Source organism: Mangifera indica, chromosome 2 (assembly GCF_011075055.1).
Source record: "Mangifera indica cultivar Alphonso chromosome 2, CATAS_Mindica_2.1, whole genome shotgun sequence".
Lineage (NCBI taxonomy): Eukaryota > Viridiplantae > Streptophyta > Magnoliopsida > Sapindales > Anacardiaceae > Mangifera > Mangifera indica.
The window spans coordinates 8,033,531-8,045,975 of NC_058138.1; the positions used below are offsets into that span (position 1 = coordinate 8,033,531).

A 12,445-nucleotide genomic window follows, 5' to 3' on the forward strand; every position below is an offset into this window, starting at 1 on the left:
TTATTTCTTTCGTGCTTACAACAATATTATATATTGTGTAAACAAATAAGATAAAAAAATAATTAAAAATAGATGTTAGAACTTCTTAAAATTCAACATATTTAATATTAAAATCCCATGAATATTATGAAAATGATATCACTTAAAATTTTAACAGGCAACAAAAAGATGCTATCAATCTTATGTTGTTGATTAAAATGATTGGGAAGTATGTTATGACATTTATTATCCTCCACTTAGTCTTATATAGTATAGTAAATATTAGTTTTGTTTTGGTCAAATGACTATTTCCTATCAAGGTTTGATACAAATCCAATTTTTTACTTATTAACTATCAAAAATTTAAATACTCATATGTTTATTAAATTTTGTTGTTACTGTCAAGGGTAAAATGTTGTTTATCAAAATATTTAAAAAACTAAAAATTTATTACATTTCTCTCCTAAATTTAAAAATATAACAAATTTTTTTCCAACTAAAGTTTGAAAAATCAATATTTCTCCCTCAAGTTTTTCCAACCACCATTGCCAACAATTGGAGACTGCAACAACAGTGTTCTCCCTCCCTCTCAGCTTCTCTCTCAGTCTTGTTTCATTTCTGGCCATCACTGACAGACGAAACTGGTCAAGAAGTTGGATTTGCATCAAACCTTGGGTGAGAAATAGTGATTTGACCTTTTATTTTTAAGAAAGAGCAATGTTATCATATAATTGGGTATTACTTTATCTTACATGAAAAATTTTATAGAATAATTATATCCAAAAACATTTAAGTACAATTATATATTAGTATTTTTTTTACCTATAACAAAACATAATAATTATTTATATATATCATTTTTAATCAAATTTTATCAAACATAGTTATAATTTATATCTATTAATCTTCTAAATAACTGTTTTTATAATAATATTTCATTTTTAGTAATAAACAATTCCCAAACCAAACATACCAAAAATGCATTCAAATTGTAAAGCAAACATAGAAATGACACAAATATGTCAAGGTAAACAACACCTTTAGTCTATCCTCACTAAAGGTATACAACTGGTAGGTTGAAGCTCTTCATTTGGTAAATTAACCAATTATTTTAAAATTGATCACTTGTCTTAAATTATAAATAAAAATGATCAATTTGATATTCTTACATAGTTAAAAATACATAAAAAAAAAACTTTTTATATACTTTCCGTCATAACATAGATGCCTTCAATTTTTACTGTTATCATTTTAATAAATTTTTAGTGTAACATTCACAAATACATCTTTAAGAGAAAATTATCATTTCATATATTTTTATGATCACGGTTATATGTGGTATAACTTTAATATTTTAATTAAGTGTTTAAATTGAGATTTTAAGTTGATTAACGACTCGACATAAAAGATGCACACCCATTCATTAGATATCATATCAACAAGATGGATAACATATCACATTGGAAAATTTAAAATAACACACAACCGTGCATGTCTAAAGTGCACACCCATGCCTTCGGTTACTGATGATATCCCATAATTCTTATATTCATTCTTATCCTCTAGTAAGAGAGTTTGCGTGCGTTTGTTTGAGATAATGTTGAATTTAGATAGTCTGATTCACCTGATTTAGTCACAGAGTGATCCATTCTAATGACTAATATGACTTCCAATACCAACCTAGACTAGACTAATCAAACAAATTCAATCAACCGATTTGATCTAGGCTTTAAAACACAGCTAACGATAAATTTTGCAAAGACATAAAAACAACATAATGTGGCAGAGACTGAATGGAATGGTAAATATAATTAGTTTGACTTTGTATACTCATTCTTTCATTCATTTGTTGACCTTTTTTTTTCTGCAGGTAATTCTCTGTAAGATCACTCTGTATGTGTTAAACTGCTATTGTCTTTTTATTTATCACACACACATAAACTCTAACAAGATTTGGACTGATTTCCAAATAAAATTCCTCAAAAAAAAAAAAAAATGTTTCATCAACGTTACAATTACAAAATCCCAATTTGAAAGTTCAATCACCTGTGAATTTACTCACCTTTGTCATTGCAGTGAGCTTATTCATCAATTGCCTCTACATGTAATTAGCAAATTAAATCACAACGCTCAACAGATAAAAATTAAATTTCCAGAATTTGTAAGTATGGCACACATGCAAATTTACAATTTCTTGCAGAAAGACAATACAACCAAGGAGACTATACGTGTTTTAATGATGCCGGTAATAGATAACTTTAACAGAGAGCTGCAATTTCAGAAGGAGATTAATCTAAGCAGTTGCACTAGCCATTTCTTTAGCAGGTGTCGCTGGAACAATTTCCTCGGGCTGTAGGCACATGCAAATGATGAGAATTTGTGTACAATGTTTTGCTCAAGAAAAGTGGTAGCATAAGCAAAAGGGTAGTATTTTTCATATGCACTGAAAAGTGAAACATTTTATGCTATATTTCAACTTTTAGGAACAGAAAATTTATGTCACTATTTCTAACATAACAAAACCATATACCCTAACACTAAGTGTTAATTTAAGTACTAACTATTATGGGTGATACTTTATATTTAATTCAAAATCACTCAATCACAGAATAATATGTCATCATTAGTACATAAATTAATACTCATTATTAGTATACATAGTTTTTTTGTTTCTAATATCCTCAGGTTGGAAACATTCGTGATGATATGTGCACATATGCACACAACTTCAGCTTATGTCATAAATTGGATCTGCTGGTATGAGGAAATTCGCAAATGACGGTCAATGATAATGGCAATGGTGTTGCTTTACTTACGGAAAAAAAAAAGAAAGATACTGGCAATGGTGAACCCACTGCCACGTTTCAAAGAAGATAAAAGCAACTTCTCATAAACTACCATGTAATCTTTGAATATAGAACTTCATGAATAAGATATAAAAATACTAAGAATCAATGACACCTGAATGAATTCATTTCAATAAGACCATTCTAACAAACACTATAGATGACGCCCATGAAAAATGAAAGATGCATTGGTTGAAACTTCAACTGACTTCATCTTATTCCTCTTATTCCTATTTAACCCCATTGTATAGGCAAAGAATTTTAAGAAACAAAGAAAATATGGGAAGAACATTTATTTAGTTTTAGAGTTATCAATTACATACAGCTCGTAACTCCTCCTCGTGTTTTGGAATGAATGCAGTGTCAACCTTGCCATTTTTGAAGTCCTGCAACAGGGGGAAAACATGGCAATTTAGATGAGTCAACTATTTGTATCCAAAATACAAACACAATATCTAAGGTGAAGGTGCACATTAGAGAAAAAGATGACAATTTTCTTACCTCAATATCAAGGATAAGTTTATGGTATTCAGTGGTCGTAGGAACACCTGAATATAAGAATTTGAATATATATAAGAGAAGATTATTAGGAAATATATAGGTGTTAAGGATTACAGCAATGACTCTAACTTGAAAGATTCTCAAAAGACCAAAGAGCAATGTAGTGAATTAGACTCTCATTTGATTCGAGTAATCAATTTACAGGCACATTAAAAGTCAATTATCATCTTTTATCCCCTTGCTTTTTGACCAAAATGGCACATAGCAAACCTTGGTGGATATTAGATTCAGCAGCACTCCACTAAATTATTATTAGAAGAATAAGAAAAACACATTTTGTAATCCAGAGGATTCACAAATGTTTAAAAAGAAGGCAAATGTGGCTATTAACAAACTATAAGCTAGCAAAAGAAGTCAGAAAATCCTTCAAGGTAAGAATGGCTGAAATTCCTTGCATCTGCCAACATGACAGCTAGCACAGACAACAATTGAATTTGGTAACTTATGCTTTCTTTTCTATGCAAAACACGGGAATTGAGACAATAACTTTAAAATATGTTAACTTACCTGTGATAACAGTGTCATCAAGAGCCCTTTTCATGCGCTCGATTGCCTTTTCTCTAGTTGGAGCCCACACAATAAGCTAAAATAAGATAACCAAATTGGCTCTGTTAATAAGAAGATTTGTGTCCAATCTTAAACTTCAGTTAGTTAAGCAATCAAAAGTTAATATGATAAGAAATTAGTGGTTGAAGTGTAGAATCCAAGATACAGGCATCCAGACATGCCTGGCCAGGGTGAAAAGAGGGAAAGAACAGTAAAGATAGTTCTATATGGTGAATTACTTTTATGGTATTTGGACCCATTTTCACAAGAAAAATCAAAATATATGTCAAATATTTGATATAGCCAGATAAAGTACAATATTAAAAGATGAAATCATTTATATTATACATTGAATCAAATCTCTCACGTAAGTGCAAAGCCATGATTTTTACATTCCATTTCTTGTTATTCAGTTTCCCATTAGCCCAATGGTGAGGCTGAGGCTAAAACTTATGTCCAAAAGTATTAAATGGAATTCAAAATAAATATTACTAATTGCAACTTTTCATCCTTACCATTAAGGATTAGTTGTAAATGGGTATGATAAAACTTAATCTTTCCGGACATTTTCCAGTCAAGAAAAAGTCCCTGTCCCTGAGAAGTATGGAAAAACTACCCAAGCTACCACCCTCAATAGATATTCTAATCACCTAGATAGCAGTTGAGCATGCAACTATTAGGAAACCTGACTAGGCAAAGAAGTGGTACATCTTTTTGGCAATATACAAAAATTAATCATCCGTAGAAGGCTAACTTTTCTCAATACCCAGAATATATTGGTTTTGCAAACAATAAAGATTAGTTTAAAAATTAAAAACCACATATGCAATACAAAGCACACAACATGGATACATACACCGGCCAGTAGTAAACACCCTTACGAATCAATCCAAATGTATATAGATGAATTGGGGGCATAAACTATGCAGGCATACACCAAGCCACCTAAAACAAGGAAAAACATGCAAGGATACAACAAACCTTTCCAAGTAGGGAATCATAGCTTGGTGGAACCACATAATCAGGATAAACATGGCTATCCATTCTGACAAAAGGGCCACCAGATGGCAAGTATGCTGTTATTCTCCCTGGTGTTCCAAAAAAAAAAAAGACAAAGAGAAAGAAAAGAATAACATAAAGAACTTGAAATCAAGTAAAAAAATAATTATCCTAACAAATTTCATTTTTTCTACATTTTACACCCTTTGATTTTTTTTAAAATTCCTGTTGGTGAAACAAAATAAATTCATGAACTATGACAATGATTCCAAGATTAAAGAGGAAAAAAGGGCACTAGAAATATGTAATGGCGCATAAAAAAAGAACAAAGCCACTAAATGCATTAAATTCCAAGGCCCTATAACAGCAAAGTCGTTTGGTATTGGCCACATACTAATATGAATTATACTATAGTTTTTCATTCTACAGGCAATCCTATCTGTTAACTGATATAGGGTCTAGTGATAAGCAACCATACAAAAAGGGGAAGATGGCCAATAGGAGTCAGTTACAAGAGACATTACACCCGTCTGCACAGACATAATATGAATATACCTGGTCCAGGTCGGAATCCTTTAAAAGGATCTTCTGCATTGATACGGCATTCAATTGAATGCCCTCTAAGCACAATATCTTCCTGCAGATCAGGACCCAATGAAAAAAAATTAAAAAGATTGGCTTTATGGTAAGGCCATAAGTCTCACATTCCCTTCTCAATACCTGTTTGTAACGAAGTTTTCCTCCCATGGCTACATGAATTTGTTCCTCAATCAAGTCAACAGAGGAAATCATTTCTGTCACAGGATGCTCAACCTGAATTTCTCAAAAAGAAAAAGGCTAGTTAGTATGTCATGATTAATCCTCGTATACAGATATCTTTGAGAATACATTAACTGAAGACCATATCCTTAATCACTTGGATTAACCTGGATACGAGTGTTCATTTCCATGAAGTAGAAGGACCCTCTTTCATCTAGAAGAAATTCAACCGTTCCAACACCAATGTAACCTATGGATGCTGCCGCTGCAACAGCTGCATCACCCATGGCTTTCCGCAACTCAGGGGTCAATGCAGGAGAAGGTGCTTCTTCAAGCAGCTTTTGGTTGCGTCTCTGCATATCATATTCAACATTACTTATTACTTCATAACCTACTTTTCTACCAAAAGAACTGAAAAAATGGTGATACAAAAGAAAAAATTAAGGAAAAAAAGGCTTCTCACAAGCAAAATAGAGTAAGGCTTTTAACAGATACATGCATGACAAAAGCTTCACTCAGCACCATAACATACCCAGGGCTTCTTGAGAACCGTGTGGGAAGGAATGTACCTCCATTTTACTTTAGATTTAAAATTAAGAAGGAAAAGAATTATACATTTCCATTATACTTCTGAGAGTAAATCAAGCAAATTGCTTCAGGAGACTGATAAAGGGCTATACAAGTTCCAGCACACAAAATCAGCCTAATATATACCATCTAAACCAATCTAGATTAAAAAATCACTAGTCAATGATGAGTTCAGAAGTTAGGCTAACCAGTTAATAACCAACTAGGGTAACAAGGTTAATCATAAACTCTAAGGACACCACCGCCTTAAATATTTAATAAATGCTTCATGCTACCCAACTCTAATACTACATCACTCTAGTCCACATTGGGAATGCCAAAGATTGAGTTGCAAAGCAACCAGCTCAATGCAGTTAAAATACCCCACGTAGAACTGGACTAAGTTAGGAGTTCAATGACTCAAAGTTATCATCATGAATGAAAATATTAACCAGGTTGATGCTTTTTCTTTTGGGTGGGGGGGGTGTGTGGGGTGTGCGCGTGCAGGACTTCTGACTACCTTCACATGACATAATCATGATTAAGTCCAGCAATCTCTCAAAATTTTGTTTGGCAAAGGTCAAGGAAGTTATGAGGAACATGATCATGTACTTTACCTGGATGCTGCAGTCACGTTCACCAAAGTGGACAACATTACCATATTTATCGGCAAGAACCTGTAAAGCCAAAGAGTACACTAGAGTTAATATGAAAGAACAGCATGCTGTTGTCTGAAAGTAAATTGCATAAACAGAAAAACAAAAAAAAAAAGGAAATAGTACCAGAGTAGTATTTCCAGCCCAACCTCAGCTTGGGTAATAAGGAGCAATATTATATTTATGAGTATGATTTTATACTAAATGATTAATTTACATTGAAGCTTTAATTTGAACAAATTTTGCTCAGGTTTTTAGTTTGCTGAACCAACTCTAGTCAAAATTTAGCGGTGCTGGTGTACAGACTTTTTAATCTTTCTCTTGGCAAAGTTAAATACAGTATGGACCACTTCTTAGACTTCAAGAAGAAAAGTGACAGAGCAATACCCTTGTTCTTATACCATTATCACTTTTTTCATCAATAGGAATGTACCCTTCTCTGAAAGAAAACAAATTTCAGAATTAATCTTTTCTAATCCCAATCATTCAGAGACCAAGGAGCTCACTATGCATTTCATTTTTCCTCTCTCTCTCTCTCTCTCTCTCTCTTTCTCTCTCTCTTTTGATAGGACTGCTGCTTTGGCCTGCTTCAAGGCAGTTCAAGAAAGCAATGCTCATTTCATGAGATACATAAGTACAATTCTAAATTCCACCTAAAAAAAAATGCCTAAAAACCATTGTACCGTGGAAATGCTAATGCCATTTGTATACATAGAGCCTCACACAGGAGGGACAGAGTCTGTCCATCACTAGTGAACACAAATTGCAAGAAACCTTTTGTATGGTCTCCATGGTTTCAGTTAGCAGGTCTCAGTTGGCTGATACTTTATTTTTTAATTATTTAGGCTTGAGATGGATATATTTGAATAGCAATTATAGGCATTTCATATGTTATAAAAAAAAAAAAAAATTTAATTACCTGAAACTCAATATGCCTTGGATTTTGGATATACTTTTCCAAATAAACTCCATCATTTCCAAATGCAGCAGCAGCCTCACTCTTAGCTTGCTGTGGAAAAAATTAATAAAACAGACTCAATTTATAGAAAACTCCAAAATGCGTAAAATTTCTTTTTTTTCTTGGGTTTTGTGGTATATGAAAATAAGATAGTTAAGAATGTTAAAGATTTGGCACAAGATGATTGGAAGAAAAATGTGATTCATATAAACAAGTAAACAAGATAAGAGAAAAAGACATTCATGACATCAAAACTTTGATAGCATGTTTTATCCTGTACTGGAACATTAGGCTATCAAGAAATTGTAAATACTAACACACCAGCAAATAACAATAGAATGCAAAACACATGACCGACATTCCTAAAATTTAATGAGAGAAATCAAGGACAACCAAAAATTCAAATCACTTCCATCGCCAAAGCTTGTTTGATAACCTTAATCTGGTACTTTGAATAAGGAAAGAAATCACAAAACAAGCATAAAATCAAATACTTCTACAAGTGCTGTTAAATTAAATGGAAATGATCTCTTTCAAAGAGGCCAAATATATGATTTAGATATGATGCTTTAAGTTTCTTTACCGAGTGAAATTACAATTCTATCTCTCTCTGCCTGCCTTTTTTTTTTTTTTTTGGTTGTTGTTGTTTTTGGATACCAAGAGACCCCTTGACCTTACTTGCATGTGCAGTGGGTATAATCCAAGAGATTATCGTAAGATTGTATGATCTTTAGTAGTCAGGCTATTTGTTAGATCAAATACCTAGGTAGGTAACTAATAGAAAGTAAGTGATTTGAAAGTGTTTTGAATCTCAGAGATGCCACTCAGAAACTCAGAGTCATAATATTATACCAATATATGCGGGCTTTTAATGTTTATCTTATTCTTCAATTTTCTATATTTTATATTTTTATCATTATGGCATCTTAAGTATTTAAAAACTCATGATTAATATATTGTCTCACATCCAAATGAATGCTTCGGTTTTCTAACAGCTCCCCTAAAATCTAAATTTATTTCAAAAGATGTTTGCTATTCCTTCTTCACCATTGTTAACATTAAATCTTTCTGTCAGACACTAAAACATTAAAAGATCCAGCAGCTAGGTCAAGTATGTCTTCGATTATCAGTACAACCAAGTCAGTAAATAACAAACATACAAATGATGTTGACAATCTGCTCTACACAGACTAAGAAGGCATACGTTTGTTTGTGCAATAATACAATGGTATCAACAGATGGACAGCTTCTTCTATAGAAAATTTTAAGTAATTGTCAACAAAAAGAAAGGCAGGAAACACAAAGTACAGTTTCTGACCATCAAAGAAGGATTATTCTTTACATAGTCAGAACTCAGAGGGCAAAAATTAAAAGGAACTGGAATTTTCAAATGGGAGACATTCCTTGAATAATTCTAAGAGACAACTAGTCATAAGGACCATACCTGAAGCAGCTTCACAAATTCCTCAGGTTCTTTAGCAAGACGCATTCCACGTCCTCCTCCACCTGCTGTTGCCTAAAAGCAGTAAAATGTTTTCAGATCAGTACAGTTAATAAAAATTCAATTTATGCTTCAATTAAATTCATGTAAGTACTTGGTACATAATAAAAACTACAAATCATAGAAAAACCCATTCCACCATAATCTTTTATAAGAATTTACATCTTTATAACTTTTCCAATTATAATAGTTCAGCTTTGATGATCATAAAAGAAAATTACAATAAAAATTAGTACAAGGAAAAAAGCAGCATCCATCAAGAAAAAAGTTCAGAGAATCCTGAAAAGCTAGTCTAAGTTATTGATAGAAGATCATGAATATAAATTGTAATCTGCTATAGTCAAAATTAGGAACTTTGAATTATAACAATTAGAGAACAAGACATGATAGTGGAGATCATTAACCTTGATCATCACAGGGAATCCAATCTCACCAGCAAGCTTGATTGCTTCCTCGGTGCTCTGTATGAACAATTAATCAACAAAAAGAGCAAGTGCTTAGCCAATTTTCATTATTACTACTGGTGTAAAGTTTTTATGATTATAATACACAAAATAATCGCCAAATGTGATACCTGCAGCAATCCATCACTCCCTGGTACAGTAGGAACACCAGCATTCTTCATTGTCTCCCTGGCCGTTGATTTGTCACCCATAATGCGGATACTGTCGGGCTATCAAAACATAATAGGAATTCAACCACAAATTCAAAATAAAAAATAGAGAAGATTCCAGGCTAGGAAACTGCTATTTGCATTTCTACCATACAATTGCCTGATTTAAAGTGCTTACATTTGGCCCAATAAAGTTGATTCCATGCTCTCTGCACATTTCAACAAATACTGCATTCTCAGCAAGAAATCCATATCCAGGATGAAGCATTGTGCATCCTCGACTGATAGCAGCTGATAGAACATTTGGAATCACCAAATACCTGCAGAAAGACAGCTCAATAAGCAAGTTATGCCATGATGATCCTTACCAGAAATTGAAAAAGGATGAATCAAAAAACCCCTGCCTCGTATTCACAGGTGTCTTCAGTGCAAAGGTTTTCCTCAAAGAATCATACTATTGAATTTAGTGTAAAACCATTCCTTGGTTCTAGAGGTTTAAGTAACTCAAGATTATTTTGATATGTTTCAAGTAGTTTAGTTTGATTCTTCCAATTTTATGGATTTGTTTGACTTGATCTAAATCATCTGGTGTGGTCAACAGTTAGTAAAAGAGTTGTAAACAATTTTTCGTGTAATTCTATTTTTTACTAATTTAGCTTACTAATAGTGCAGACATGAGTCACATATATTGAGTTTCTTTGGTTATGACCTATCATTTGAAAAGAAAAAAATGGATAAACCTACGTCAATGTGGGAAAAATCATAAGCTGCACAAAATTTTTTATGACACGTCAGGTACTGTCTTTTGAGTTTAAATTAGGTGCAAAGCAATGCAGGAACCTTATTAGCTTTAAAATCCTAAGAATTCCATTTCCTCCTAGCAAGGTATCTAAAAAGTCCTAGTTTTTAAGGCTTGAACTCAATTGTAATCACTACATTGATAAAAATTTTCATTTTATCACCATCCCATTTTGATAATGTTAATTGTTAATAAAAATTTATAAAACCAAATAATGAGGATTGTAAAAATAAAATAAAATACCGAAGAGCACTTACGATTGACTACTTGGTGCTTCACCTATACAAACCGATTCATCAGCCAACTTAACATGAAGTGCATCCTTGTCAATGGTAGAGTAAACAGCAACACAAGGTATTCCCATTTCATGAGCAGTCCGAATAACTCGAACAGCAATTTCTCCTCTATTAGCTATAAGGATTTTCTCACCACCACGACACTCAACACTAAGTGCTGTACCGCGTCTTTTTGAATTGCGGATAACTTTAACTTTACTCGCTTGAGCTCTTTGCCTCGGAAAACTAATCCTACTATTCCCCACCATAAAGCTACATTGAGAACTCCTTATTCCACTACTCCTCCCAATGAATAATGCCTTCATAAAAGACAATAAAAAAAAAACATAAATTAAATGAATTCAAGATTCATTACGGCATCAAACCCCTCATCTCTAAAGGGGGAAAAAAGGCTAATCTCACAAGCACCCCTAAACTTTACAGTAATTAATAGTCCCAGCAATTTGAAAATTATCATTAGCCTCCGTTAACCGATAAGAGCTCAGCTCAACACCAATACAGATGAATTTAAGTTCATTGCAGAATCACACAAAGAAAATACAAGAACGATCTATTAATACAATAGAAATGTAAATGAGATAAATTGAATTGAGGTTCATAAGATTATGAAACAAGTTAATTATACGAGTTAAGGAAATGGACTCAGAGACTTACAGGAGGAGTTGAGAGGGATTTGGACATGGTCATCGACGCATCCATTTTGAATGAAGCTGAAATGAGAGGAGTTTAAATGCAATGTAGCGAGAAAGAGAGAAGTTTGTAAGTGAAAAGAGAGGAATGTGGTGAAGAAGTGGGCGGAGAAGTTGAGATTTGAATGGAGAAGTTGTCGATGGAAACGAGGTGACTCACGAATTGAATGCTCCGCTTCAATGGTCACGGCTCACTGAGAGGCAACTCTCGGGTCGGGTTCACTAAAATGGGTGATTTTAATCCAACGGGTAATGGACTCGATACCCCTTTTCTATGATTAATGATGTAAATCCTTAATTATAAATTTAACAAAACCATACATATCCACCTTTCAAATATAAATAAATATATATTCGATATATATTATTAAATAATTAAATAATTTTAAATTATCGATAAATTAATATTTAATTACATGATAACACATTATATAAAAAAATTATAATAAATAGTCAAAATTAAGGGGATCTAAACGAAATTACTCAAAACAATCAAGTTAAAGCAAAAATATCCAATTTTTGTGAAGGGAGAATGACTATTTCCCACCCAACTTTAGATGCGTTTTCAAAATACCACCCACGGCAGATGAAAATCCACTTTTCCCACCCATGGCCAAATTGTCGTCCAATTTTTCAGTTAGGAACAGGGGCAAAATCGTCATTTTCTATTTAAAAC

At 32.8% G+C, this 12,445-nt stretch overlaps 1 protein-coding gene across 1 annotated transcript; it reads right to left on the reverse strand.

Annotated features, from left to right (window-relative positions):
• Positions 1 to 1,960: 1,960 nt before the first annotated feature.
• LOC123209241 (biotin carboxylase 1, chloroplastic) lies at positions 1,961 to 11,976 on the reverse strand. Its single transcript, XM_044627121.1, has 16 exons — positions 11,735 to 11,976; positions 11,042 to 11,379; positions 10,164 to 10,305; positions 9,947 to 10,045; positions 9,777 to 9,833; positions 9,316 to 9,387; positions 7,833 to 7,922; positions 6,875 to 6,934; positions 5,858 to 6,043; positions 5,652 to 5,744; positions 5,487 to 5,568; positions 4,914 to 5,020; positions 3,894 to 3,969; positions 3,327 to 3,373; positions 3,149 to 3,211; positions 1,961 to 2,329 (listed from the first exon to the last, which is right to left on the reverse strand). Exons 1-16 carry the CDS (start codon positions 11,777 to 11,779, stop codon positions 2,273 to 2,275), a joined length of 1,614 nt encoding a protein of 537 aa, XP_044483056.1. The 5' UTR covers positions 11,780 to 11,976; the 3' UTR covers positions 1,961 to 2,272.
• Between the last annotated feature and the right edge of the window lie 469 nt (positions 11,977 to 12,445).